The sequence below is a fragment of the Microcaecilia unicolor genome, chromosome 6, assembly GCF_901765095.1.
Source record: "Microcaecilia unicolor chromosome 6, aMicUni1.1, whole genome shotgun sequence".
In the NCBI taxonomy this organism is placed as follows: Eukaryota; Metazoa; Chordata; class Amphibia; order Gymnophiona; family Siphonopidae; genus Microcaecilia; species Microcaecilia unicolor.
This window is the reverse complement of record NC_044036.1, coordinates 317,790,522-317,818,027: the sequence shown is the minus strand read 5'-3', so window position 1 is coordinate 317,818,027 and position 27,506 is coordinate 317,790,522. Positions and strand designations below refer to the sequence as shown.

The 27,506-nt window shown below is 42.6% G+C and overlaps 1 protein-coding gene across 6 annotated transcripts in view; it reads right to left on the bottom strand.

Annotated features, from left to right (window-relative positions):
- The window catches only part of GGA3 (golgi associated, gamma adaptin ear containing, ARF binding protein 3), an 80,431-nt gene extending 56,944 nt beyond the window's left edge, over nucleotides 1–23,487 (bottom strand). For 4 of the 6 annotated variants that reach the window (XR_003942650.1, XM_030208296.1, XM_030208297.1 and 1 more), the window contains exons 1-4: nucleotides 23,417–23,487; nucleotides 17,126–17,210; nucleotides 14,589–14,664; nucleotides 13,109–13,207 (exon numbers count right to left, since the gene is read on the bottom strand). Coding sequence is in view for 5 of the 6 variants with exons in the window: in XM_030208296.1 (XP_030064156.1) it covers nucleotides 13,109–13,207; nucleotides 14,589–14,664; nucleotides 17,126–17,210; nucleotides 23,417–23,456 (300 nt within the window). In the remaining variant the exon portion in view is untranslated. Of the gene's footprint in view, nucleotides 1–13,108; nucleotides 13,208–14,584; nucleotides 14,665–17,125; nucleotides 17,211–23,416 lie in introns of those variants that run through there. The other 2 variants (XM_030208299.1, XM_030208300.1) reach the window with 2 other exon arrangements.
- Between the last annotated feature and the right edge of the window lie 4,019 nt (nucleotides 23,488–27,506).

The following is a 27,506-nucleotide window of genomic DNA, read 5'->3' as shown; positions in this document are numbered from 1 at the left end:
ACTGTAATATTTATCAGCAGTGCTTCTGATGATTCAATAAAATCTCCTCACCTACATCTGAAACAAATTCTCTTGGGACTATTACAATCTATATTTGATAATTTTCACAACAGAAAATAAAGGAAACCGGGCTTCCCATATTAATGCTCATTTACCATAATATATTTTATGTGCTCAAGATCTTTTGTGACAACCTTTGTCCCTTGGTAGGATTCCTTATTGTATTACTGCTTACAAATGGGAAGAGTGTTTCTGATGTTACAATGGGTGATCATTTGGCATCTAGTGATCACCATATGCTGTGGTTCAAAATTAAAAAATGCATTGAGAGGCTTTATTCGAAGTTGAAGATTTTACACTCTAAAAGAACTAATTTTGTCGAGATGGGGGAATACCTAAAGGAGTTGTTAGCTAGATAGGACCAGCTGGGGGAACTAGAATAGCGGTGGGGGTAAAACTGAAAGGGACTATTTTAGGGCAACAAACCTTTTTGTTAGGAAAGTAAACAAAAGAAAGAGGAAAAGAAGGCCACTTTGGTTCTCAAAAGTAGTAGATTATTAGGTAAGTCTTGTTGTGAATTTAGGGGTCCAGAGCCCCCCAAGAAGGCTGGAGTGACCTTAATCTGACTCCATCTCTAAATAGCACTAGTACTGGGGTAATCAAGGAGTTGTGAAGTTCTAAAAGGAATTGCCACTAAGAGAGGTGTTAGGTCTAAGGAAAAGATACCAGCCTTATGACAAACTGGATTTATGTCACAGGTTATACAATGCAGTGAAAGACAGCCTGATATAGCAAAAGCATTTATACTTACAGCCTTTCATCATTAAGTGAAGCCCACAAATCATCATTTGGAATGAGGAGTTTATTTGCCAAGGTACAAGTCAAATAAGTGATTGACAACAGGCACGTACAATCAATTAGTTATAGGAATATAATAATCCAGCTGCAAACAGGTGTTAATTAGTTCCTAATCTTTTATAATTTCTCTTACCAATTAGAGGTTTTACAAGGGAAAGCAATTAGGTAATTTGTCAATTCTGCTGGACACATTGGTTTCCCTTGGAGAGAGAGAGAGGCAACCCTTTTCTCTCCCTAACTTAAACCAGGAAATACCCTGATTTTTATAGGTGCCCTCAGGATATGGATAATATGACAATAGATATACCTGATTGGATCTATGCTAATGTCATGGTTGTCACTGATTGGCTCATGCTAATGAGTAGCTTCTATCTTGCTAACATGGTTTTGTCTTTAGCTCGCTTGACCACAAATCTTAAGCAAGACCCTGCATCCAGCTACACCTTTCCTTTCTCACACCATGGCTGACCACAATCCTGCTCACAGGAAAGTCTCATTTCTCAACTTGTTTTTCTAACTTACATTAGAGAAAATTCCACTTTGTAACAGATACGGGCTTCCATTTTGTGCTGAAATCCTCCATTTTGTTTCCATATCTATTGACCTAACTTTTCCTAATTTAGCTTATTTAGGCCTCAATCTGGGCTACAAACTAGGCCATACTTTTCCAGTAAGCTCCCAGTTATGTCAGCCATCAGATTTCTGACTCAGCCAAGGTCTGTAATAGCCTGAGCTCTATGACTGGGCCTGCCACCATTCCAGTGGGGGGTCTCTGGCTGTACCATAATTATACAGTCTTCATAAATTAAAAGGCCTCACAGAAAGCTACAATACCTAGAAATGCAGTCAGGCAAGCAAAGATACAAATGGAAGAAGAAATAAACAATAAGATAAAATTCATGGACAAGATATTCCTTAAATATGTAAGTGATAGGAGAAAGTGCAAAAGTAGAACTGTGAGGCTCAAGGAGACTGTAAAAGCACTAGATGAGAGGGCCCTGTTGGTGGATCTCCAGGGGATTGTGGTTACATTTGTTAATATTTATGCCCCAAGTTATTAACAGGGTCAATTTTAGAGACAGGTGCATGACCTATTGGAAGATAAAGCACGGGGGCATATTATCTCAGGGGGCGACTTCAATCTGGTGTTGAATTCTATGTTAGACAGACCGACCCCCCACAGTATCAGGGCATGGGGACCATCCAAAAAGTTGTACGGGATGCTAAACTGACCAACCTTTGGAGGACAGCACACCCTCAAAGTCAGCAATATACCTTTCACTCTGTTGCTCATGACAGCTTTGCATGACTGGACATGCCACTGGGCTCACCTTTTTGGCTGGAAAGTTTAATGCATGTTTATATTGAGCCGAGCACCTGGTCAAATCAGGCGCCAGTTTGGGCGGAGTATCATCTCCCAGAGAAGAAGCAGATTAGGTCCTATTGGCGTCTTAACAAGAGTTTATTGAAAGATCCTAGAGTAGTAAAGGATATTACTCAGGAATTGCGCCTTTATATGGAGATTAATGATACCGGGGAGGTATCAGACGCCACATTGTGTGTGTGTGGGGGGGGGGGGGGGGTGTCTCAAAGTGATGATTAGGGGATTGTTGATAAAATGGGGATCTAGGATAAAAAGGGAGAGGGCAGACTGGGAGTGTTCTTTATTGATTCATACAACAGATACAGAGCAGCGATATCAGCAAACTAAATTGAGACGGGATAAATTGGACTTTGATAAGTAGCGTAATGAGCTTCACATGTAATGCCTTCATATCCTATAATTTCAACTAAGATGAGCTTGACAAATGTATTTTGAGTTTGCAGACAAGGCAGGCAGATTATTGGCCTGTAAATTACAAAAACACAATCCCAGGCTCAAATTCTGAAAATTAGGAATCATAAAGGGCACTACTTATTTAAGGAACAACAAATTCAAAATCATTTTTTGGAATTTTACTCTCACATATTCCAAGGATACATCTATCTGCCCAGAGGATATTCTTCGCTATTTAGATAGTGCATATCTGCCTAGAGTGGGCGAGGAGGACCTGCAGAATTTAGAGAGAGAGATTACGATTGAGGAAGTGTGTTCAGTGATTTGTTCCCTTCCAGGGAGTAAGTCTCTGGGATTGGGCGAGTTTTCTAACATCTTTTACAAAACATATTCCACTCAGGTGTCCCCTATTTTAAATAGATTTTTTAATTCCTTGACAGCAGGTCAATCCCTCACACAGCAGGATAATACAGTGGGAATCACAATATTATGTAAGCCTGGGAGGGACAGCACTTGTGGTTCTTATAGACCAATCTCCTTGATTAATGTGGATTGAAAAATTCTGGCTAAACTGTTGGCCAATAGGTTGGTGAGTCTGCTGCCATCATTGGTTAAAGCAGATCAAGCTTGTTTCGTATCAGGATGGCAGACATTGGATAATATCAAATTACTTGGCTTACGTGGGTGGTGGCACACAAGAAGTTACCAACCATGCTATTAGCAGTGGACAAGGAGAAAGCTTTTGACCGCATCAACTGGCCCTTTATGTTTAAACAATTTTATTGAAATAAACCAGTAAAACATACCAATATAATAATCGCCATTTTTTGTTACCATACAAAGATTCCTCCTGTTCCACACACCCCATTTCCCAGTCCAATCAATACAATCAGAATCAGCAACAGAAGGCCTGTACTCTTATGAACCTCTGAGCCCAAATCCAAGAACAGGTTTACCACATGGAACCCCCCCCCCCCCCCTCAAGAATAGCTCCATCCCATGTCGCTTCTGTCACCCACTGCTGAAACAATTCTTCCTGCATAGAATCAAAGATCCCTTTGCTCCTAGTCGATCCCGCAGCAGGAACGCCCCAATTGACCTCAGGCATATTAAAATCTTCCTCTTTCCTAGCTACCTTGTGGATATCTTCAATTAAGTCTCTGTCCATTTCTTCTGACTGTGAAGGTGACCTGTATATTACACCAATGTAAATAAGTTTTCCTTTCCCTCTTACCAGTTTAACCCACAGCGCTTCTTCCTTACCCCATATGTCCTGCAGTTCTGTCACTTTGATATTATTCTTAACATATGATGTCTCTCCTCCAACCTTTTTTCTTACCCTGTCCTTCCTGAATAGATTATAGCCAGGTATAACTATATCCCAGTCATGGCTCTCCATGAATCATGTCTCCATGACCACCACTATATCCAAGTTAGCTTCTATCACTGCAGCCTCTAGATCAAGGCATTTGTTTATCGTTCTACAGGCATTGGTATGTAAGGCTCTACAGATATTACCCTTATTCCCTTTCTATAGGGGTATTTGATGTCTTACCTTCCTGAGGATTGTTAATGACTTTGGGGCTTTTCTCACCCATCCCAAGACAACCTGGTACAGTCAATGGTGCTAAGCCATCTAGATTACTGCACTGGTTGTAAAGAGCAAATTATCAAGAAACTTCAAACAGCCCAGAACACCGCAGCCAGACTTGTATTCGGAAAGACGAAATACGAAAGTGCAAAACCCCTAAGAGAAAAACTACACTGGCTGCCTCTCAAAGAACGCATCACGTTTAAGGTCTGCACTTTAGTTCACAAAATCATTCACGGAGATGCCCCGGCCTATATGTCAGACCTTATAGACCTGCCACCCAGAAATGCTAAAAGATCAGCATGCACATTCCTTAATCTGCACTTCCCCAATTGTAGAGGACTAAAATACAAACTAATACATGCGTCCAGCTTGTCTTACATGAGCACGCAGTTGTGGAACGCACTACCACTTAACTTAAGAACAATTTACGAACGAATTAACTTTCGTAAATCCCTGAAGACCTATCTCTTCAACAAGGCATACCACAATGATCAATGACTAGAACTGTAAATCATCACTACTCCACCATATATTCTGTATGTTCTCTTACTATATCTACTTGATTATATTCTATATGTTCTCTTACTATACCTACTTGCTTAACTCAAGAATGTCATCCATGCTCTCTAAGCAATCCAATTGTATCTTTCACCCTGGAATGGCGAATGCCATGACAGAACATTGTAAGCCACATTGAGCCTGCAAATAGGTGGGAAAATGTGGGATACAAATGCAACAAATAAATAAATAAATAAAATTTAGTATAAAGCTTTCTTTAGTACTATAGCCAGTTTGTTACTGAAAACATTTCATCCCTTTCTTGAAAGATGGACATCATCGCTGCTCAGTAGCTCTTGGAAAATCATCCCATTGTCCAGGAAACCGAAGCGCAAAGGTCTGCACCATCCACGCAGCCACACATTTAGCTCCAGGATGTGAGCTTCCCTCATTCGGCCTTTACCTTCGAGAGGAAGAATCGATGAGAACACCACCTGTGCAACTGGATGCTTCACCTTATGACCCAGAGCCATGAAGTCATGTTTGAAATGTTCAGTATGATACCTAGCAGTATCATTTGTGCCCACATGGATTAGCAGCATAGGTAGTGGTCAGTAGGCTTGATGAGTCTAGGCAATCTTTTTCCTACATCTCGAATCTTGACACCAGGCAACAGCATGCCTCCCTGGACATCATGTCTGGTCGGAAGATGGGTGCCTCAGTACCCCGCAGAAAAGAATCACTGACCACCACTATCTTTTATTTCTTATAGGCCACCAATCCGGTGGCCTTGGGATTTTTGATTGTTATTTCCTCCTGTTCCCAAGATGTTTTCAGTTCTTCTACCTCCAGGCCTGTGAACAGATTCTTCAGTTCAACAGAAAATAGAGTTTGGGGGTTGATTTTGCAGAATTTGGTGACCTGTGTCCAGCTGTCCTCTTTCTGCTCAAAATCTTCTCTCCGTTTACTAGTGACCCTCAATGTTACATAAATATATATGTATTGCCATACTGGGACAGATCAAAGGTCCATCAAGCCCAGCATCCTGTTTCCAACAGTGGCCAATCCAGGTCACAAATACCTGGCAAGATCCCCAAAACGTACAATACATTTTATGCTGCTTATCCCAGAAATAAGCAGTGGATTTTCCACAAGTCCATTTTAATAATGGTCTATGAACTTTTCCTTTAGGAAGCCGTCCAAACCTTTTTTAAACCCTGCTAAGTTAACCGCTTTTACCACATTCTCCGGCAACGAATTCCAGAGTTTAATTACACGTTCAGTGAAGAAATATTTTCTCCGATTCGTTTTAAATTTACTACTTTGTAGCTTCATCGCATGCCCCCTAGTCCTAGTATTTTTGGAAAAAGAGTAAACAGACAATTCACATCTACCCGTTCCACTCCACTCGTTATTTTATAGACCTCTATCATATCTCCCCTCAGCCGTCTTTTCTCCAAGCTGAAGAGCCCATCAGTCTCCGGGAAGACTTTCTGGTTGTCGCAGATGCTTCTTAGTTTTGCCATCTCCTCTCTTAGTTCATGTACTTCTTTCGTGAAGGATTCAATGTGCATGCATTTATCGCATGAAACCAGAATCTTGTCTTGGGCCAAGCATTCAGTCTGTACAGAGGCAGGAGCCGTAACGAGAGCTGCAGCTTTAAGGGCATGATATTTCTTTGCCATACTACAATTGTAGGAGCTATTTGTACCTGTGGATAAAAAGAAGTGAAGAGGCCTACCAAAGTCCCAACCCTATTTTATTTTCCTTCACCTGCTCTCTAAGTTACTGGATGCAGGTAGTTTAATTGTGAACTCTGTAGAGAAAAGAGTATGACTTCTTGCCCTCTTTTGAAGAGGGAACTGTAGAATGCGTTAGCTGTGAATACTATCTCCAATGATGTAATAAACTACCTTACTACACTGCAAGAAAAGCATGCCACCAGGGCCAGGTGACTGCTTTACAGAAACTGTGGGGGAGGGGGCAGGAGAAGTTGTAGACAGATAATAAGATGATACAATGCAGTTATTTGGTTGTCTTATCTTTAGATGAGACAGAGATTCCAGCTGCTCTGTAAGCAAGTCCAAGGACTCAGGGGCAGATGCACTAAGGTCCTCGGAAGAGCCCTTCCCTTACCGATTCCATAGCAAATCGGTAGGGAACGGCCATGCATTAAGGAAAGGGAATGCAAATGAGCTGTTCGTTGTAGCTTACTTGCATTCTCTATTCCCTCGGAAGCCAGTCGGCTGGTTGAGCATGCGCAGAGCAGCCAAGCGTTATGCTGGCTGTTCTGCGCATGCCAAGGATGTCCTTTATGGACGTCCTTCACTAAAAACAACAAAAAAAGGACGTCCTTCACTAAACCAAAAAAGGACGTCCCTGATGAGCAGGACAGGCTTTTCTTCAAGGGTGCTCGATTATGCCCCTCCTCCAGGTCTCTCTCAGCCAATCACAGCGCGTTTAGCTGTCACTGGTGTCAGCTAAACATGCTGTGATTGGCTGAGAGGCCGTGGGGGGCCTCACAATCGTCCATTAGCCTTCTATTCAGCTGCTGATGAGGAAGGGAAAAATGTCTCAAAGAAAAATTTAAAACAGAAGAGCAAGAGTAAAAATTAAGAAGTACGATGTCCTTTTTTTTGTTGTTGTTGTTTTGAGTGAAGGACGTCCATAAAGGACGTCCCGGACGAGCACTTGGACGGTTTTTTTCCCCGACTGGTTTTTTGTTAAATTTAATTAAGAAGTATGACATCCTTTTTTGTTGTTGTTGTTTTGAATGGACGTCCAAAAAGGATGTCTTTTTGGAGTGGGTTATACGTCCAAAAAGAACGTCTTCGGAGTGGGTTTTTTTTTAAAACAGGTGAAGGACGTCCAAAAAGGACGTCCCCGACGACATTTTTTTTCTTCCGATTCTTTCCTTTGCCCCAACAAGAAGTGTAGACCTCCCGTTAGGTTTTCCACAGTAAGGGGATCAGAAAACGGTAGTGCATCTCATTATAATAGCCTTGCAACGGTAGTGCAGCTCATTATAATAGCCTTTGGATCATCTGCATTCCGTTTTCGTTAGCTACTACTGTGATCGGAAAATGGCTCGGAGAAGCCTTTTGTGCATGCCACGGTTTACTACTTGCTCGTTAATGGCTCGTTAAGTTTAGTGCATCTGGCCCTCAGTCTAATAGTCTGAATAGCCCCACCTATGCTTCTAACAAAGCCCGCCTCTAGTACCAGGTAACTGCGTAGAGAAACTATGGGGGAGGGGCAGGATACTGATATCACCTTTTTTTAAAGCAGCAAACAAATAAATAGATCACTGATTTCTTAAAAAAAAAAAAAAAAAAGTTTTAAAGCAAAAAAATCACAGAAATAAATAAGTCTCATTTCTTCCAAACCAGTGCTAGCACTCCGACATCACGAAATTAACAGCTTTAATATAGTAGTGCACAAGCTGGTAAACAGATATCAGAATGTAACAGTTCAGGATGTAAGTAAGCAGTGCACACAATGAAAGATAAGGTTTAAATATTCTCTAAATAGATACAGAAAAAGTACAGAGAGGCAGATGTAGACAGGTAAATACTACTACTACTTAACATTTCTAGAGCGCTACTAGGGTTACGCAGCGCTGTACAATTTAACAAAGAGAGACAGTCCCTACTCAAAGAGCTTACAATCTAATAGACAAGTGAACGGTCGGTCCGATAGGGGCAGTCAAATTGGGGCAGTCTGGATTCAGTGAACGGCAAGGGTTAGGTGCCGAACACAGCATTGAAGAGGTGGGCTTTAAGCAAAGACTTGAAGACGGGCAGGGAGGGGGCTTGGCGTAAGGGATCAGGAAGGTTGTTCCAAGCATAGGGTGAGGCAAGGCAGAATGAGCGGAGCCTGGAGTTGGCGGTGGTGGAGAAGGGTACTGAGAGGAGGGATTTATCCTGTGAACGGAGGTTACGGGCGGGAACGTAAGGGGAGATGAGGGTAGAAAGATAGTGAGGGGCAGCAGACTGAGTGCATTTGTAGGTAAGAAGGAGAAGCTTGAATTGAATGCGGTATCTGATCGGAAGCCAGTGAAGAGACCTGAGGAGAGGGGTGATATGAGTATATCGGTTCTGGCGGAATATGAGAAGTGCAGCAGAGTTCTGAACAGACTGAAGGGGGGATAGATGGCTAAGTGGGAGGCCGGTGAGGAGTAAGTTGCAGTAGTCCAGGCGAGAGGTAATGAGAGCGTGGACGAGAGTTCGGGTGGTGTGTTCAGAGAGGAAAGGGCGAATTTTGCTGATGTTAAAGAGGAAGAAGCGACAGGTCTTGGCTATCTGCTGGATATGCGCAGAGAAGGAGAGAGAGGAGTCAAAGATGACTCCGAGGTTGCGGGCAGATGAGACGGGGAGGATGAGGGTGTTATCAACTGAGATAGAAAGTGGAGGAAGAGGAGAAGTGGGTTTTGGTGGAAAGACGATAAGCTCGGTCTTGGACATGTTCAGTTTCAGGTGGCGGTTGGAAATCCAGGCAGCAATGTCGGATAAGCAGGCCGATACCTTTGCCTGGGTCTCCGCGGTGATGTCTGGTGTGGAGAGATACAGTTGGGTGTCATCAGCATAGAGATGATACTGGAAACCATGAGATTAGATCAGGGAGCCCAGGGAAGAGGTGTAGATTGAAGAGAAGGGGTCCAAGGACCGATCCCTGGGGAACACCAACAGATAAGGGGATGGGGGTGGAGGAAGATCCATGAGAGTGAACTTTGAAGGTGCGGTGGGAGAGATAGGAGGAGAACCAGGAGAGGACAGAGCCCTGGAACCCAAATGAGGACAGTGTGGCAAGAAGTAAGTCATGATTGACAGTGTCAAAAGCGATGATAGAATGTAAGATGATAGAATGTAGTTATTTGTTTGTCTTACCTTTAGATGACTAAGAAAAATATATGGGGTAAATACAAACGTCCTGGTTTCAAAAATATGCTTCCCTATACAAAAAATAAACTGTTGTATACCAATACAATCTCTTATTTTTTTGTTTTCTTATTTGCTTGTGAATTGCATGTTTCACAAGCAAATAAGAAAAAAAAAAAAAAAAAGAGATTGTATTGGTATACAACGATTTCATTTTTGTACAGTGGTGGAAATAAGTATTTGATCCCTTGCTGATTTTGTAAGTTTGCCCACTGACAAAGACATGAGCAGCCCATAATTGAAGGGTAGGTTATTGGTAACAGTGAGAGATAGCACATCACAAATTAAATCCGGAAAATCACATTGTGGAAAGTATATGAATTTATTTGCATTCTGCAGAGGGAAATAAGTATTTAATCCCTCTGGCAAACAAGACCTAATACTTGGTGGCAAAACCCTTGTTGGCAAGCACAGCGGTCAGACGTCTTCTGTAGTTGATGATGAGGTTTGCACACATGTCAGGAGGAATTTTGGTCCACTCCTCTTTGCAGATCATCTCTAAATCATTAAGAGTTCTGGGCTGTCGCTTGGCAACTCGCAGCTTCAGCTCCCTCCATAAGTTTTCAATGGGATTAAGGTCTGGTGACTGGCTAGGCCACTCCATGACCCTAATGTGCTTCTTCCTGAGCCACTCCTTTGTTGCCTTGGCTGTATGTTTTGGGTCATTGTCGTGCTGGAAGACCCAGCCACGACCCATTTTTAAGGCCCTGGCGGAGGGAAGGAGGTTGTCACTCAGAATTGTACGGTACATGGCCCCATCCATTCTCCCATTGATGCGGTGAAGTAGTCCTGTGCCCTTAGCAGAGAAACACCCCCAAAACATAACATTTCCACCTCCATGCTTGACAGTGGGGACGGTGTTCTTTGGGTCATAGGCAGCATTTCTCTTCCTCCAAACACGGCGAGTTGAGTTCATGCCAAAGAGCTCAATTTTTGTCTCATCTGACCACAGCACCTTCTCCCAATCACTCTCGGCATCATCCAGGTGTTCACTGGCAAACTTCAGACGGGCCGTCACATGTGCCTTCCGGAGCAGGGGGACCTTGCGGGCACTGCAGGATTGCAATCCGTTATGTCGTAATGTGTTACCAATGGTTTTCGTGGTGACAGTGGTCCCAGCTGCCTTGAGATCATTGACAAGTTCCCCCCTTGTAGTTGTAGGCTGATTTCTAACCTTCCTCATGATCAAGGATACCCCACGAGTTGAGATTTTGCGTGGAGCCCCAGATCTTTGTCGATTGACAGTCATTTTGTACTTCTTCCATTTTCTTACTATGGCACCAACAGTTGTCTCCTTCTCGCCCAGCGTCTTACTGATGGTTTTGTAGCCCATTCCAGCCTTGTGCAGGTGTATGATCTTGTCCCTGACATCCTTAGACAGCTCCTTGCTCTTGGCCATTTTGTAGAGGTTAGAGTCTGACTGATTCACTGAGTCTGTGGACAGGTGTCTTTCATACAGGTGACCATTGCCGACAGCTGTCTGTCATGCAGGTAACGAGTTGATTTGGAGCATCTACCTGGTCTGTAGGGGCCAGATCTCTTACTGGTTGGTGGGGGATCAAATACTTATTTCCCTCTGCAGAATGCAAATAAATTCATATACTTTCCACAATGTGATTTTCCGGATTTAATTTGTGATGTGCTATCTCTCACTGTTACCAATAACCTACCCTTCAATTATGGGCTGCTCATGTCTTTGTCAGTGGGCAAACTTACAAAATCAGCAAGGGATCAAATAATTATTTCCACCACTGTATATGGAAGCTTATCTTTAGATGAGACAGAGATTCCAGCTGCTCACCAGATGGAAGTCTAATAGTCTGAATAGCCTGCCTCTTAATACCAGGTAACTACTCACAGAAACTATGGGGGAGGGGCAGGACATTGATATTACAATGTAACTTTTTAAAAGCAACAAACACAGAAATAAATAGATCACCGATTTCTTCCAAGCCACTGCTAGCACTCAGACATCAGGAAATTAACAGCTTTAAGAGATAGATAGATAGATAGATAGATAGATAGATAGATAGATAGATAGATAGATAGATAGATAGATAGATAGATAGATAGATAGATAGATAGATAGATAGATAGATAGATAGATAGATAGATAGATAGATAGATAGATAGATAGATAGATAGATAGATAGAGACATATAGATATTTATACATATATAAAGTAGAGAGGTGTGCTACTACAGTACAAAGAAAAAAAAAGCCACAGACAGAATTCCCCTTGTAGTGACATACAACCCAGAGCTGGAGAAACTGAGGAAAATCATAAGAGACCTACAGCCACTACTTCAGGAAGATGAATTACTGAAAGAGATATTCCCATCCCCACCAGTGCTGGCCTTCCGACAGCCACCAAATTTAAAACACAAGCTGATCAGAAGTAAACTTCCAACACAGACGGAAAAAGAAAAGGGCACGTTTCCGTGTAACACAGCCAGCTGCAAACTATGCCAAAACATTTCACAAGACCCCACAGTCATTCACAAAGGAAAAATATTCAACATAAAGGACTATTTTACATGCTCATCTTCCAATGTGGTATATATCATTCAGTGTAACAAATGTAACGAAGGATGCTATATTGGAGAAACAGGCCAGATGCTTAAGACAAGATTCAATCTGCACAGACATCACATGAAAATAGCTGGTGCCAGTCAGGCCCCCCACCCCTGTGGGCCAACACTTCACTAGACCAGAACGCTGCACCAGTGATTTCACAGTAAGAATGCTGAAAGGTAATTTTAAAACAATACAGGAATGTAAGACCTTTGAAATAAGAATGATTGAATATTTTGACACCCAACAAACAGGACTTAATAAGGATCTGGGTTTTCTAACTCATTATAAAACATAAAGCTGTATTTCTCTGTTTATTACCCTCCTCTCACCTACCAACACCCATTCTGTTAGAATATCAATGAAGAGCTTTGATGTCCCCATGCATACCCCCACCCTCCCACTCTGTTAGACTGTCAAAGTAATGCTTTGATGTTTCTCTCATATATACTATCTGCTACCACATTTGCTTATTTACGATCTGAGAAAGAAGGGCAACCTTCGAAAGCTAATCAAGAAATGTATTAAGTTATGTCCAATAAAAAAGGTAGCATCTTATTTTCTTTTCCATGTTTTATTTTGTTTGATTTCTATTGATATACATATATAAAGAAATAATCAGCAAGGTGAAATGAATATAAGAAGGTGAACTGATTCACCCAAAAAGTCATAAAATCAACTAGAATGCCACGAGGAAGCCCAAGATTTGTTACTGAACAAAAGCTACTTTGTTTGGAGACCAATTTTTAAAAATACATGTCAGTGGTAGTACTGAAGTTCATGATGTCTTATATTTCCCCAAAAGAATGCAGATGCATTCTGAATTTATTTTACCATTTCAGAAACACAAAACAAAAAAGTCAGACTGACCTTTGGAGAGACAACCTTTATCAGCTCATTTAAAAAACGAAATTTCCCAACTTCATTATGAAATCTTCTCCCACAGTTCTTCATACAGGCTTCCAGAACCTGAAATCAAGTCATCAACAAATGAAGTAACAGGTACTGAAAGATGCAGAGGACAAGTTTTGAGTTTCTGTCTATAAAGAAGGGATTCTCAACCCAGTCCTTGGGACACAGGCAGCCAGTCAGGTTTTCAGGAAACCCACAATAAATATACACGAGATAAATCTACATATATGACATCCATCGTATGCAAATCTCTCATATGCATATTCATTGTGGGTCTCCTGAAAATCTGACTAGCTGGATTTGATGGGCCTGGGATGAGAACCACTGATCTAGAGAGAGCTCTACTAGGAGTTTAAGATGTTGCTGAATTGTCCCTGTTCCAGACAGCTGCATCTATGAGGCACAAGTGTTGAGTGTTCAAACTTTAAAACCCTCAATTCAGGAAAATTCCCCCAATTCAAATAAAGACCAAAGAACACACAATGCTGTCTTCTTCAAAAAGGAGGAATGGATAAGCAAAGTAAGGGCCCCCTTTACTAAGCTGCGTAGGCGACTATGCGCATCCAACGCGTACCAAAATGGACTTACTGCACGACTACAGCGTGGCTCTTGCAGTAATTTCATTTTTGGCGTGCATCCGCTACGCGAGTCTGAAAAATAATAATTATTTTCGAATGAGTGTAGCAGACGCGCGTCAAGTGGCATCTGATACACGTAGGTCCTTACCGCCCAAATTCTTTACTGCTAGGTCTATGGCTGGCAGTAAGGTCAGAGACACAAAATGGACGTGCGGCAATTTTGATTTTGCTGCATATCCATTTTCGGGAGGGGGTTGGGGAAGAGGCCTTTTTTTTTTTTTGACAGGCGCACTGAAAAATGATTCTGCGTGCGCCCAAAACCCGCACCTACACTAAGGCAAGCCACTTTGCAGCGCGCCTTCGTAAAAGGACCCCTAAATCTTATTTCTATTTTATGGATATGCACTACTTTGGCTGAGCCCATTGGGGACCAGGAAAAGAGGTCTGTAAGAATTTTAAATAAAGTGATACCACAGTGAGCGCCAAAAAGTCTTCAAAGCAAACTGTAACATTAATTGCAGGTCAGTTGCAATTACGTACTCATTATTGTAGTCTCTCAAAACTAGCTAAGATAAATCCTAAGTCCTGGGCTTTATCTGGCTCAGTTGTTTCTAACAAAGTAGAATCTCCAATCGATGACTATGAGGCATATTTTCAAAGCACTTTGGGAGGCTAAGTTCCATAGGTTTCTATGGAACTTTGGGAGGCTAAGTGCTTTGAAAATATGCCTCTTTGTGGTACTAACACAATCTACATTGTTGTTCACTGTCATCATTCTGTTCTATAAACTGTTCTAACTCTACTAGCCTCACCTATCCATGCACACAGGTTTCCAGTTTTGTGGAAAAGGCTATACCTACTGTGAGTGCCTGGACTGCTTCCCATTCCTGAGGGGACTGTATTTTATGAGCCAGCAGTCGTACAGCTATCTGTGGTCTGAAAATGAATGAAATGTCAATTTGTCAATCAAGTAACACACATCCTGGGGGGGGGGGGGGGGGGGGGGGTTGTATAGTTTTCACCTAATTTACTACTTTTATTAGACATTGCTAAGAATTTTAAGATTGAGGATATAAAAGTATTTCAAATAAATACTTTACTAGAAACCACAAAGTCTTTCTAAACAACAGACAAAAAGTTATTAGTTGTAGTCATAAATCATTTGTATTAAATATGTCAAAATTGATCCCCCTCCTGCCCTTTTCTTTTTCTTTTGCTAATTTACATGACATAAAATATAGGCACTTAGGAGTGCACCTCCTATTCCCCCCTCTCCCAACTACTATTCCCCACTCCCTTTTTGAAATGATACACAAGAGGAGGGCCATTGGGATCAAAGTCTGGCTGCCGCTTTGTCTGAAAATGTGCACACCTGAGCCAGTACAAACGCATCACACTAAGTCGACAGCCTCCTCCTTCCCCTACTTTAACCCTCACTTCAGATGGAAAGGGACTGGAAAGACAGCCACCAACTCAGCAAAGCTTATTCCAAGCTCAGCTGTGATGTCCATGTTCCCCTGCTCCATCTTCAAACCCCTCCCTCCAAGGAATGAAAATCTGCCAGTCTGGGGATCATCAACTAACACTGCATCCCCACAGCATCAACTGCACTACTAGAAAAGCTTCCATCTCGAGTTCTCTAAAAAATATTTCACCCACTCAGATTTTCCACCCCCACTGTGACAAGCAACAACTTTCAAACAAGCCAAAGCAACAAACAGAATTCCACCCTTCACTTACTGCAGGGCAAGTGGGTGGGACTTGTATTTACAGAAAAAAAACATGAATGTGGCATAAGACCCTGCTCTGCTGCAACCACAACCGATCTGCCACCTTCCCATGCCCTACCACCCTCTTTGCCCAATTAATAAATACAGGATTCAAAATTTATCCCCATGCCCACTGTCATTTACTTCCAAGCTTCTCTCAAAGCACTCACACCCCTCCCTATGGTCTCCATCTGCAATGGGGGGAGGGATCTCCCCTCAGTCACTTTAATCTTAGCTAGCCATACAAGCGGATAGCCTAACCTCTTTTTCTTGTTCTTTCCTCTTACTCTGAATAACACAACAAAGAATTAACATTTTTCACTTACCAACCTAAGCTCTATCCACTGTAGATTTATGACCATTAAAATGTTTTGTGGCTCCAGTTCGCTATATGGTTCTATGTATACACTGATATCCCACAGAGAACCACAGGAAAAGACAAGGAGTAGGAACGGAGTCAGGCTCTTCGAAAAAGACGAGAGACGCTGGATGTAGGTAGAAGACTTTAATTAAGGCTGACTCAACAAGGTACCATGTTTTGGCACACAGGGTGCCTTCTTCAGGAATCTGCACAGATACAAATTAAAGCAAATGAACAAATCATAAAATATATATATATATATATATATATATATATATATATATATATATATATATATATATATATATATATATACAGGTATATATATATATATAATATATGTGCACATTAAACTAAAACATTAACATTAAAAATACAATAAAGATTAAACATTGAAAAATCATACATATGAGCAATTAAAATTAGAAATCAAAAGCAAATATTGAAAGAGTATAAACATAACGATAAAATATTCATACATAACTATAAAATATTCATACGTGAAAGGAATACAAAGCACAATGTTGTACATCCGTTTGTCCTTCATGTAATCCCTCTACATAGTGCCTTGAAATTCCTTTCACTTATATTTTCTAGTTATATTTAGACTCTTTTACATATGAATATTTTATCATTATGTTTATACTCTCTCAATACTCGAGTTTTAATTTCTAATTTTAATTGCTCATCTGTATGATTTTTCAATGTTTAGTATTGTAGTTTTAATATTCATGTTTTACATTAATGTGCACATATATTATATATTTTTTTATATGATTTGTTCATTTGCTTTTATTTGTATCTGTGCAAACCCCTGAAGAAGGCACCATGTGTGCCGAAACATGGTGCATTGTTGAGTCATCCTTTATTAAAGTTTTCTACCTACATCCAGCGTCTCTGGACTTTTCAAAGAGCCTGACTCTGTTCTCACTTCTTGTCTTTTTCTATATATACATTATCATATCCTACTGCTGCTGCTCCTTGTGATCTTAGGTATGTCACTTAACCCTCCACTGTCTCAAGTATGAACAGGCTAACTTTCCTTCAGGGACAAGGAAAATACCTACCGTACCTGAATACAACACACCTTGAGCTATTACTGAAAAAGGGGTGAGCCAAATCCAAAAAAATGTCACCATGTATTTGTTAGCTTGTTAAACAATAATGTAATTATTCCAAAGAAAATAATGTTTTGTATTTTAGGATCCCCAACTATGAATTGAGTACTTCTCAGATGAACTACAAATAACGAGATGCTACTACATACCCTTCCAGTTCTTTGTTGATCTGATCACAGAAGCCAATGATATACTCCCAATCCTCCTGACGATTACAAGGGTTAGTGGCCTTATCTATAGTAAGGACAAGAAAATTAAATATATACAGTGTTTTCAGGAAAGGCAGGCCAACAGCATAATACCTAGTATAATCTAATCCTCAGGTTTATCTGTGTGCCCAATCATTTAATCTGTGTGCTAACATGCAAAGCTAGTCTTATATGCAAAGACCTTCTGTTATGAAAGAGAAAAGTGCATTAAAGATGTCACCTGCCGTCTAAACGGGGTAATCTCTCTACCAAGAACAAAACTGCCAATGACTTATTATCTGACCACCAAGTAACTCTTGTTTAGTATAGAGCTGTCTGGGTTTGCAGATCAGCCAGCTTTGTATATATAACTTATTCCCTTATTTATGATCTAGTAGGGCAATTAGATAGTTTGTGTCTTCTTGGTCTTCTCACAGACCATAGACAGGCTTGCTTAGCCCTAGTAATGGGCCATAAACTTTAAGAAGTGTCTGTTTGTTTGCTTCAAACAGGCTCTAAACATAACACAGAGACATTTTCAGTGAAGGACAATTATGAGTGATAAGTATTCGAGGGACAGAGGTTACAAAGGGCAAATGATGGATAATTGGGAAAAATACCAAAGAAGCAGAATTATGTGAAGGTGACCTTAGAGGTCAGAGTTGAAGACTACCAGATAAGTAAGGGAGAAAATATAAGGCATTAAGTGATTGGACAAAATTAAGCTTAAGTAATCTGACAAGCACATTTTGTGGCAGTCAGATTTTTGTTAAGCTTCCAGGGAAATACACAGAAACACCAGAGAGAGAGAGATTTTATTTTTCTTATACTGAAATTTGGACTGATATAAATTAGAATTCAATTTTCTGTAACACTGAGACAAAATAATTTTTATTGTAACCATTTATTTACTCTAATAAATTGTAGCATTATTATAAAAGAGAAAAACTCATCTCTGGAGTATTTCTCCTCTGTTTTGTTTATCTTCCCTTTAGAGGCAAGAGGGTTGCTATACACTCTCTTTCTCCCTCCTCCAACTCCACCTCTTTCACTTGTCTTCCCTCCCTCCCAGTATTCTCCTTTTCCATGGCCCAACTAGCTCTACTACTACTACTACTTAGCATTCCTATAGTGCTACTAGGTGTACACAGCGCTGTACACTTAAACATGAAGAGACAGTCCCTGCTCGACAGAGCTTACAATCTAATTAGGACAGACAAACAGGACAAATAAGAGATAAGGGAATTACTAAGATGGGGATGATGAAATAAGGGTACTGAACAAGTAAGGGTTACGAGTTAAAAGCAGCATCAAAAAGGTGGGCTTTTAGCCTAGATTTGAAGGTGGCCAGAGATGGAGCTTGACGTACTGGCTCAAAAAGTCTATTCCAGGCATATGGTGCAGCAAGATAAAAGTAAGTGGGCATAACAGAAGGTCTACTGGATGTCTATGTAGGCTTCAGTGTGGAGATTTAGTATTTATGGATTTAGCAACATCTGTTAGCAGTGCTGAAGTCTGGGTTTTACCAGTAAAGCCTAGCTGTTCAGTTTTACTGCTTGATTTTTTTTTTTTGTCCTGTAACGTGTCCACTTCACACCTAAACTAGTGTTTTGTGGATGTGTTCAGATTGTTCATAGCCTCCCCCTTCTGGCACAGATTTGGCCATACAGCTGGGTTCTGGGTCTTGTGTGAACCCTCACTCAAGGATAAGTAGCGCTATGTCTCCTTGTGGTTTCGGTTTTCCCACATTGTCCAGAGTACACGATACATCATGTGTAATATTAGGGATCAACTGTGAGGGTATATATAGGCTGCGCACTTTTCCATCAGCAGCAGACATGAGGATTTCCTCTTTCTAGCTCTGTTCTTGCCAGTTATAGTAGTCAAAGCTTCCTCTCCCTGGCCTCATTAGCAGCAACCATAACTTCCTATCTCTGATCCCATCGGCAGCAGTTGCTGCAGCTTCTTTCCATCCAGACACTGTTTACCTCTCTTCTGTTGGACGCTAGGCCTGAATTTTGCTGTTATTGTTATGTGCTGTCACATCAATGTGGACTCATGGCAACCTTATAAATAGTTGTCCTGAGCTGTGTTCGGTCTTCAATCAGGTGGTCAATTGCTGATAGAGGGGCATCCATTGCTGTTAATGTAACAATCTATCAAATTGCTGGTCTTCATCTTTTGCACCAACCTTCAACCTAGCCAAGCATGATGTCTTTCTCTAATGATCTTCCTCTTTGCATGATGTGGCCAAAGTATAAAAGTAATAGTCTTGCCATTTGAACTTCTAAGGAAAGCTTGGGTTTGATCTTCTCCCATTTTAGATGCCTGGAATTCTTCCAGCTTGACCACTGTGCATAAAGAACAGTATTCAAAATATTATCATATTGTCAGTTTAAACTGGTCTTAGGTCGAAGTCCATCAAAGCCAAAACATCTCCACGTCAAAGACAATGATCTGTGAACTAGACCTAAAAATGAATCCAGACAAAGCCAACATACTCTGAATGGGGGGATGGGGGCATAAAATATTCCCAACCAGCCCCCAAAGTTAACAAACATCACAACCAGCCCCCAAAGTTAACAAACATCACAATACCCTTAACCAAAAAATAAAAAGAGAAAGTTACTAGGGGTCTGGAAAGATTCTCATCTAACAATGGTCACACAAATCAACAATGACATATGTAAATACTTATTACTGCGCCACATCAAACACATGCTAAACACTAATCACTTCCAGCTTGAGGTACAGGCCCTTGTGATATCAGTCCTAGACTACTGCAACATAGCCTATTACCCAGGCCTACCAGACAACTACAAATAGTTAAAAACATGGCAGTCAAGCATATAGGAGGAGGTAAATGGAGGGAACACATTACTGGCTTCCTTGCAAAGCCAGAGTAGAATTCAAACTAATGACACTAATCTTCAAAGGATTATACAGTCGGATCTCCCCTAACAGTGGGCCGGTTCAAATCCCACTGCTGCTCCTTGTGACCTTGGGCAAGTCACTTAACCCTCCATTGCCTCAGGTACAAGCTTAGATTGTGAGCCCTCCTGGGACAGAGAAATATCCAGTGTACCCGAATGTAACTCACCTTGAGCTACTACTGAAAAAGGTGTGAGCAAAATCCAAATCTACTATAATAATTTCCACCGCCAACGTTCTGAAGCTGACTCCGTGGCTTCACTGAAGTGAAGGGTTCGTAAGGTTCGTCAGTCTGTCACCATCTCTCTCTGTCCCGCCCTCGCGTCAAAACGTGATGACGTCGAGGGCGGAACAGTGAGAGACAAGGCAACCAACCAACCAACGAAAATAGTTTTCAGTGCGCCTGCACACTGCCTACCCTCTTTGTGTCTCGCGGTTGGCAGCCGAGCGAAGAACTAAGCAAACAGCATACGCGCGAAAAAAAAACAGAAGCCGAACATGCTGAGTGCCCGTGGCTGCATCAGCCCCGCTGTTGTCTCTCGGTGTCTGTGAGTGAGACAGTATGCGGGAGCTCCTGCTGGCTGTGGGTCAGGCCAGGACTTAGCTGGTGGATGGGAGAAGCACTGTGGTAGGGTGGGAGGGAAGAGACCCTGGAACTGGGTGGGTGGGACCCTGGAACTCGGAGGGAGAGGTGGGACCCTGGAACTCGGAGCCAGGGACCCTGAAACTCGGAAGGAGGGAGGGAGAGAGGGGAGGACCCTGAAACTCTGAGACAGGGAGACCCTGAAACTCGGAGGGAGGAGGGGACCCTGAAACTGGGAGGGAGGGAGGGGGTGATGGACCCTGAAAATCGGAGGGAGGGGGGGTGGGGACCCCTGGTACACACTCTCATTCTCACACACACACTCTCGCACCTAGTCTCACTCTCTCTGTCACACACACTCGCACATTCACTCTCTCTCTCTCTCACACACACACTCTCGCACCTAGTCTCACTCTCTCTGTCACACACACTCGCACATTCACTCTCTCTCTCTCTCACACACAGTCTCTCACACACACTCTCTCAAACATACACACTCCGAGGAAAACCGTGCTAGCGCCCGTTTCATTCATGTCAGAAACGGGCCTTTTTCACTAGTAAATAAATAAAAACTATATACAAACATTTGTAATGCTCTACCAACTAAAAGAGCCCTAAGATCTTTAAAGGACATCAAATTGGTCATATCTTCACACCAAGACTGCCGGTTGAAAACAATTCTCCAATTCCACCTTATTGGGAAGGAGGGCAGAACTTTGGAATTTCCTTCCACAGGACATAAGAACAATAACCTGCATCTGCTTTTGTCACTTGCTAAAAATATGGCTATTTCAAAAGTACTATGGAACACACTACGTCCCAAGCAAAGAAACCAGTAACCTACAAATAATCATTACACGAGAACCCCTAGGACGAAATTAGAAAACATACAAACTCAAAAACCAACTTGCAGTCAGGATTAAAGTCATGGGTAATTAGAAAAGGACAAGATAAGGGATCTCCCAAGAACTGGGACTACTAGATTCCACAAAAATCAGACACTTGAAGAAGATGAAAAAATCAACTATATGGATGATCTGTCAAATAATCCTGCTCACTTTCTCACATTCCCTATGTTACGATCAAAGCTTAATTTTAACTATTCGACACTCTATTTTATTAGATACTCTATATAATTGTTAGATTTGAATTGGAGCACATATGCCTTTACCTATATATGTAATTTTCCTTATTTTCCTGTAATTGTTTACATTCCTTGTGATGGTCAATCCGGTTCTTTGTACAACCCTTTCTCATTCTATCTGTAACAGTTACTTCAACTAAGATTCTGTACTTTGCCTAGAACTTGTAGGTTAAACGGAATATAAATGCCAAAAACAAATTAAATTAAACAAGTGGTCTTTATTCTAAAAGTCAAACATTCAAGACAATACGGCTCCATGTTTTGGCTAAGAAGCCTGCATCAGGAGTCTTGTTACAATGTCATGAACATTATGTTTTTCAGTACAAAATGTATTGAAAATACAGCAGTCTGTGCCCAATATCGAAAAGGGAATGAGGACAAACTTTGTCCCATTGTGATTTTCTACTTTGAAGTCTGTTAAAGAACTGGACTATTATTTAAGTTTGAGTGATGCAGATGACAATATTTAGATTTTTTTGGAAAAACAAGCAAATATGCTGGCCACAACTAGCAAAATTTTAATGAGGGATCCTGTACATCCTGCTACCTGCACATCTTCTAAAAAGACAAATGTGCTTGAGGCTTCTGCAGATGAGGCCAGAGCCCACAGGGGTGGGGCGGGGACAGAAACTGCGGGGAAGGAGACAGGGTCCATGGGGATGGGGCGAGGATGGAGACAGAACCTGTGGGGATGGGGTGGGGACAGGGACAGAACCCACGGGGACGAGTGTCATTCTCTAATTATTATCTCAGGTCTATGGGCTTCTGCTATATTAACGAAGCAGCCCCAAGGTCCAGAGCTGTCAAGTTACCCAGTTCCAGGCTGGAGACTTTGAGCCAGCCCTGTTTTGGAACTTATACCCAAAGCAATGTGGGAGTTGTAGTGTCTGATCCTGCCCATTGAAATCAGTGCTACAGGTCCCACAGGATGGGGTGGTCACAAATCCAGGACTGTCCAAAATTCTCCAGTCTGGAATTGGGTAACTTGGCACCTCTAGAGGTCTCCGATAGTTGACACTTTCAGGGGTTGGGAGGGGGGGGGGGGTTATGGTTCAAACAGACATGAGCACATTGATCTATCTAAATATTGAGAAAGGTATTTGGATCAATCAACAATCAAGTTTCAATACAAACACAACATGGAAACCCAGGCTTTATAAACACACAAGTGACCTGAAAGAGACTTGTCTACAGCCAGGTTAACGTTTCGTCGGGACCAACCCGAGGGAGATGGGGGGGGGGGGGGGGGGGGGGGGGAGAGGAGGTTCATTTCAACACTTTGCTACACTTGGTCTTAGAAGGGAAGAAGTGTTATGTCTACGTGTAGTGGGTAGGTAACGGTGACTCCCCCAGCAGTAATGAGGCTGAGACAGGCGGCTGTCACTGAGAAACAAGAGTCCTTTCAGCGTTCCCGTTACCGAGGGGATGCGACAGGCCTGGGGGGGTAAAAAGGGCTCTGTACTGCCGCCCTCTGCCCACAGTTATACCGGCAGCAACAGCAACATCTACAATCCCACGATCAGGACTCTCGTTCTTTATCCCCTTGCTCTCCTAAGTCCGCCTGCCTCCTTCCCCCCCGCACCAGGTTACTCACTCAACCAGGACTCCAAGCTCTCTCCTTCCGCCTCCGCCATATTGACGCCCCCAGACTAGTGTGTGAGTCTACCCGGAACGAAGTATCGCGAGAGCCGCAGCCGGCGCGAGATATCGGAGCCAAAGAGGCGGGAAATTCTGAAGAGAGAAAAAGTGCTGCGCTGCCAGTGCAGCAAGGTCGATGAGGGAGAGGAGAGGACAAAATCTTAAGAGGTGAAAGAAAATGGTTTTCTACAGAATGAGTGAAGTCTGAGAAAGCAGAGGACGAGATCATGTAAGGTTAAAGGAGAGCCTTAACTACAGGGTGAAAAAGACTAAGAACATAGTAACATAGTAGATGACGGCAGAAAAAGACCTGCATGGTCCATCCAGTCTGCCCAAGACAAACTCATATGTGTATACCTTACCTTGAATTGAATTTGTACCTGTCCTTTTCAGGGCACAGACCATATAAGTCTGCCCAGCAGTATTTCCCGCCTCCCAACCACCAGTCCCGCCTCCCATCACCGGCTCTGGTACAGACCGTATAAGTCTGCCCTCCCCTATCCTTGCTTCCCAACCACCACCCCCTCTTCCCCCCACCTGCTCCGCCACCCAATTTCAGCTAAGCTTCTGAGGATCCATTCCTTCTGCACAGGATTCCTCTATGCATATCCCACGCATGTTTGAACTCTGTTACCGTTTTCATCTCCACCACCTCCCGCGGGAGGGCATTCCAAGCGTTCACCACCCTCTTCGTGAAAAAATACTTCCTGACATCTTTCCTGAGTCTGCCCCCCTTCAATCTCATTTCATGTCCTCTCGTTCTACCGCCTTCCCATCTCCGGAAAAGATTTGTTTGCGGATTAATACCATTCAAATATTTGAACGTCTGTATCATATCACCCCTGTTCCTCCTTTCCTCCAGGGTGTACATGTTCAGGTCAGCAAGCCTCTCTTCATACATCTTGGAACGTAAATCCCATACCATCGTCGTAGCTTTTCTTTGCACCGCTTCCATTTTTTTAACATCCTTCGCAAGATACGGCCTCCAAAACTGAACACAATACTCCAGGTGGGGCCTCACCAATGTCTTATACAGGGGCATTAAAACCTCCTTTCTTCTGCTGGTCACTCCTCTCTCTATACAGCCTAGCAATCTTCTAGCTACGGCCACCGCCTTGTCGCACTGTTTCGTCGCCTTCAGGTCCTCAGATACTATCACCCCAAGATCCCTCTCCCCGTCCGTGCCTATCAGACTCTCCCCGCCTAACACATACGTCTCCCTTGGATTTCTACTCCCTAAGTGCATCACTTTGCATTTCTTCGCATTGAATTTTAATTGCCAAACGTTAGACCATTCTTCTAGCTTCTTCAGATCTTTTTTCATGTTTTCCACTCCCTCCGGGGTGTCCACTCTGTTGGAAATCTTGGTGTCATCCGCAAAAAGGCAAACTTTACTTTGTAACCCTTCGGCTATGTCACTCACAAATATATTGAACAGAATCGGCCCCAGCACCGATCCCTGAGGCACTCCACTACTCACCTTTCCCTCCTCCGAGCGAACTCCATTTACCACCACCTTCTGGCGTCTGTCTGTCAACCAGTTCCTAATCCAGTTCACCACTTCGGGTCCTATCTTCAGGCTGTCTAGTTTATTTAAGAGCCTCCTGTGGGGAACCGTGTCAAAAGCCTTGCTGAAATCTAAGTAGATGACGTCCATAGCACGTCCTTGATTTAATTCTCCTGTCACCCAGTCAAAGAATTCAATGAGATTCGTTTGGCACGATTTCCCTTTGGTGAAACCATGTTGTCTCGGATCTTGCAACTTATTGGCTTCCAGGAAATTCACTATCCTCTCCTTCAGCATGGCTTCCATTACTTTTCCAACAACCGAAGTGAGGCTTACCGGCCTGTAGTTTCCAGAAAGCCTCTGAAGGAAGAGAGGACAAAATCCTGCCTAGCCAGACAACAGATTTTGGGTGGGCCTAGTTAAGAAGTGGGTAGGCACCAAATGTTCTCTCCCACCACCACCAAAAAAATATCTCAGCTGGCAGGAAAATGCTTCTTTCCACCTTGCCAGTCTGCAGCAGGCATGCCCCAAAAACTGAGCATGCGCAGGTGCCAGTATTGTGGAGAGTAGAATTTTGTTACTATCAGGGGAAAGTCTTCAGCTGACAGAGCTTGGGATCTCCACCAGCTACCGCTAAACGTGCTGCTGTTGGGTGGGCCTGAACCCTAAGTGGGTGGGCCCAGGCCCACCTGTGGCTATGCCACTGGACAAGATCATGAGAGGAAAGGTTAAAGAAGATCCTAACTACAGAGTAAAGCCCAAGGGAGCCTTTGAGGGAATAGAGGACAACATCCTGTGAGGTTAAAGGAGAAGCTACTCTAGAGGTGAAGCCTGAGAGAGCCTCTGAGGGAGCAGAGGACAAGATGTTATGAGAATAAAGAAGAAGCCACTACAGTGTGAAGTCAGAATACCTCTGAGGGAGGAAAGAACAAGATCCTGTGAGGTTAGAAGAGAGGCTGCTATACAGTGAAGCAAGCCTGAGAGCCTCTGAGGGAGAAGAGGACAAGAGCCTAGTCTTGCCTAATGATTGGGCCTGCCCTGTTTGAGGTAGGAGAGGACAAGATCCAGCTAGGTTAAATAAAAGTTTGTTGCAAAACATATGACAGAAAGGGGTGGGCCGTGTATTGCCCCATATAACAATAGAGAACTTGGGAACAGGGCCAGAGACTGGTTTATTTGGCCACGGAGAACGTGGTGAAGGTGCTTAGCTTGGCAGAGTTTAAAAGGGGGTTAGACGGTTTCCTAAAGGACAAGTCCATAAACCGCTACTAAATGGACTTGGGAAAAATCCACAATTCCAGGAATAACATGTATAGAATGTTTGTACATTTAGGAAGCTTGCCAGGTGCCCTTGACCTGGATTGGCCACTGTTGTGGACAGGATGCTGGGCTCGATGGACCCTTGGTCTTTTCCCAGTGTGGCATTACTTATGTACTTATGTAGTCAAAAAGGTATTCTGCTGCACCTATAACAGAATGAAGCCTCAGAAAGCCCCTGGAGAAGACAAGATTCTATGAGGGTAAAAACAGCTGTCAGAAGGAAAGCTGAAAGCCTCTAAGGGAGGGGAAAAGGAAAAGGAGACCTGAGAAAAGGTGCAGATAGAATAAACTCTCTAGACAGAATTATTTAGGAGGGAGTCAAGACAAATCAACATTTTCATACTTTATGTGCGTTCTCCAATGGATTAGCCTTCTGTCTTTTCTGCATGCAACACTGGTGAGCATCTTTTTATCCTGACTCCCACTGCTACAGTATCATTGCCAGAACCACAAGGGATTTTGTAGTGCAGAAGGCTGTCAATCTGATGTTCACTAACATTGTTCCTGTAATCTGTAAAATGAAGACAAACATGTAGGAGCATGGAGTATACAAGGCATGTTAACTCAGTCCTACCCTTTTTACTATCTACATCATTAATCCTACATCTATAAACTTGTGTGCACTATTTCATGCTTAGTGTACAAAGGAGGGCATGCAAGTTATAGAATAAGTACATAAGTACATAAGTAGTGCCATACTGGGAAAGACCAAAGGTCCATCTAGCCCAGCATCCTGTCACCGACAGTGGCCAATCCAGGTCAAGGGCACCTGGCACGCTCCCCAAACGTAAAAACATTCCAGACAAGTTGTACCTAAAAATGAGGAATAGTATCAGTTATGTGTGTAACTTAATATAATTAGCTGCTAACTGGTATTAACTACATATTATTACCTAACAATTGGTGTTAAGTGGTACTAATTAGCAGTTACATGCATGTTTTTAGTTGAGGTTCTGCAAATTGCCTGCACAAAATCCATCCCACACAACTGCTAGGGGGTGTGGATCTGGGAGGTGGATCTGGGATGTGCCTGGCACTTACATGGGTTGTGCCTAACTGCCTACAGTTAGACACAGACATTTACCCCAGCCTTTGAGCTAGCATAGGTGCTTGCGCCATAGGCACACACTAGTATTTTATCACGGAAATTGCATGTGCAATTGCTGTTATAAAACTTGCTCATAGCACAAGTTTCATAACAGCAATATACCTAACTTTA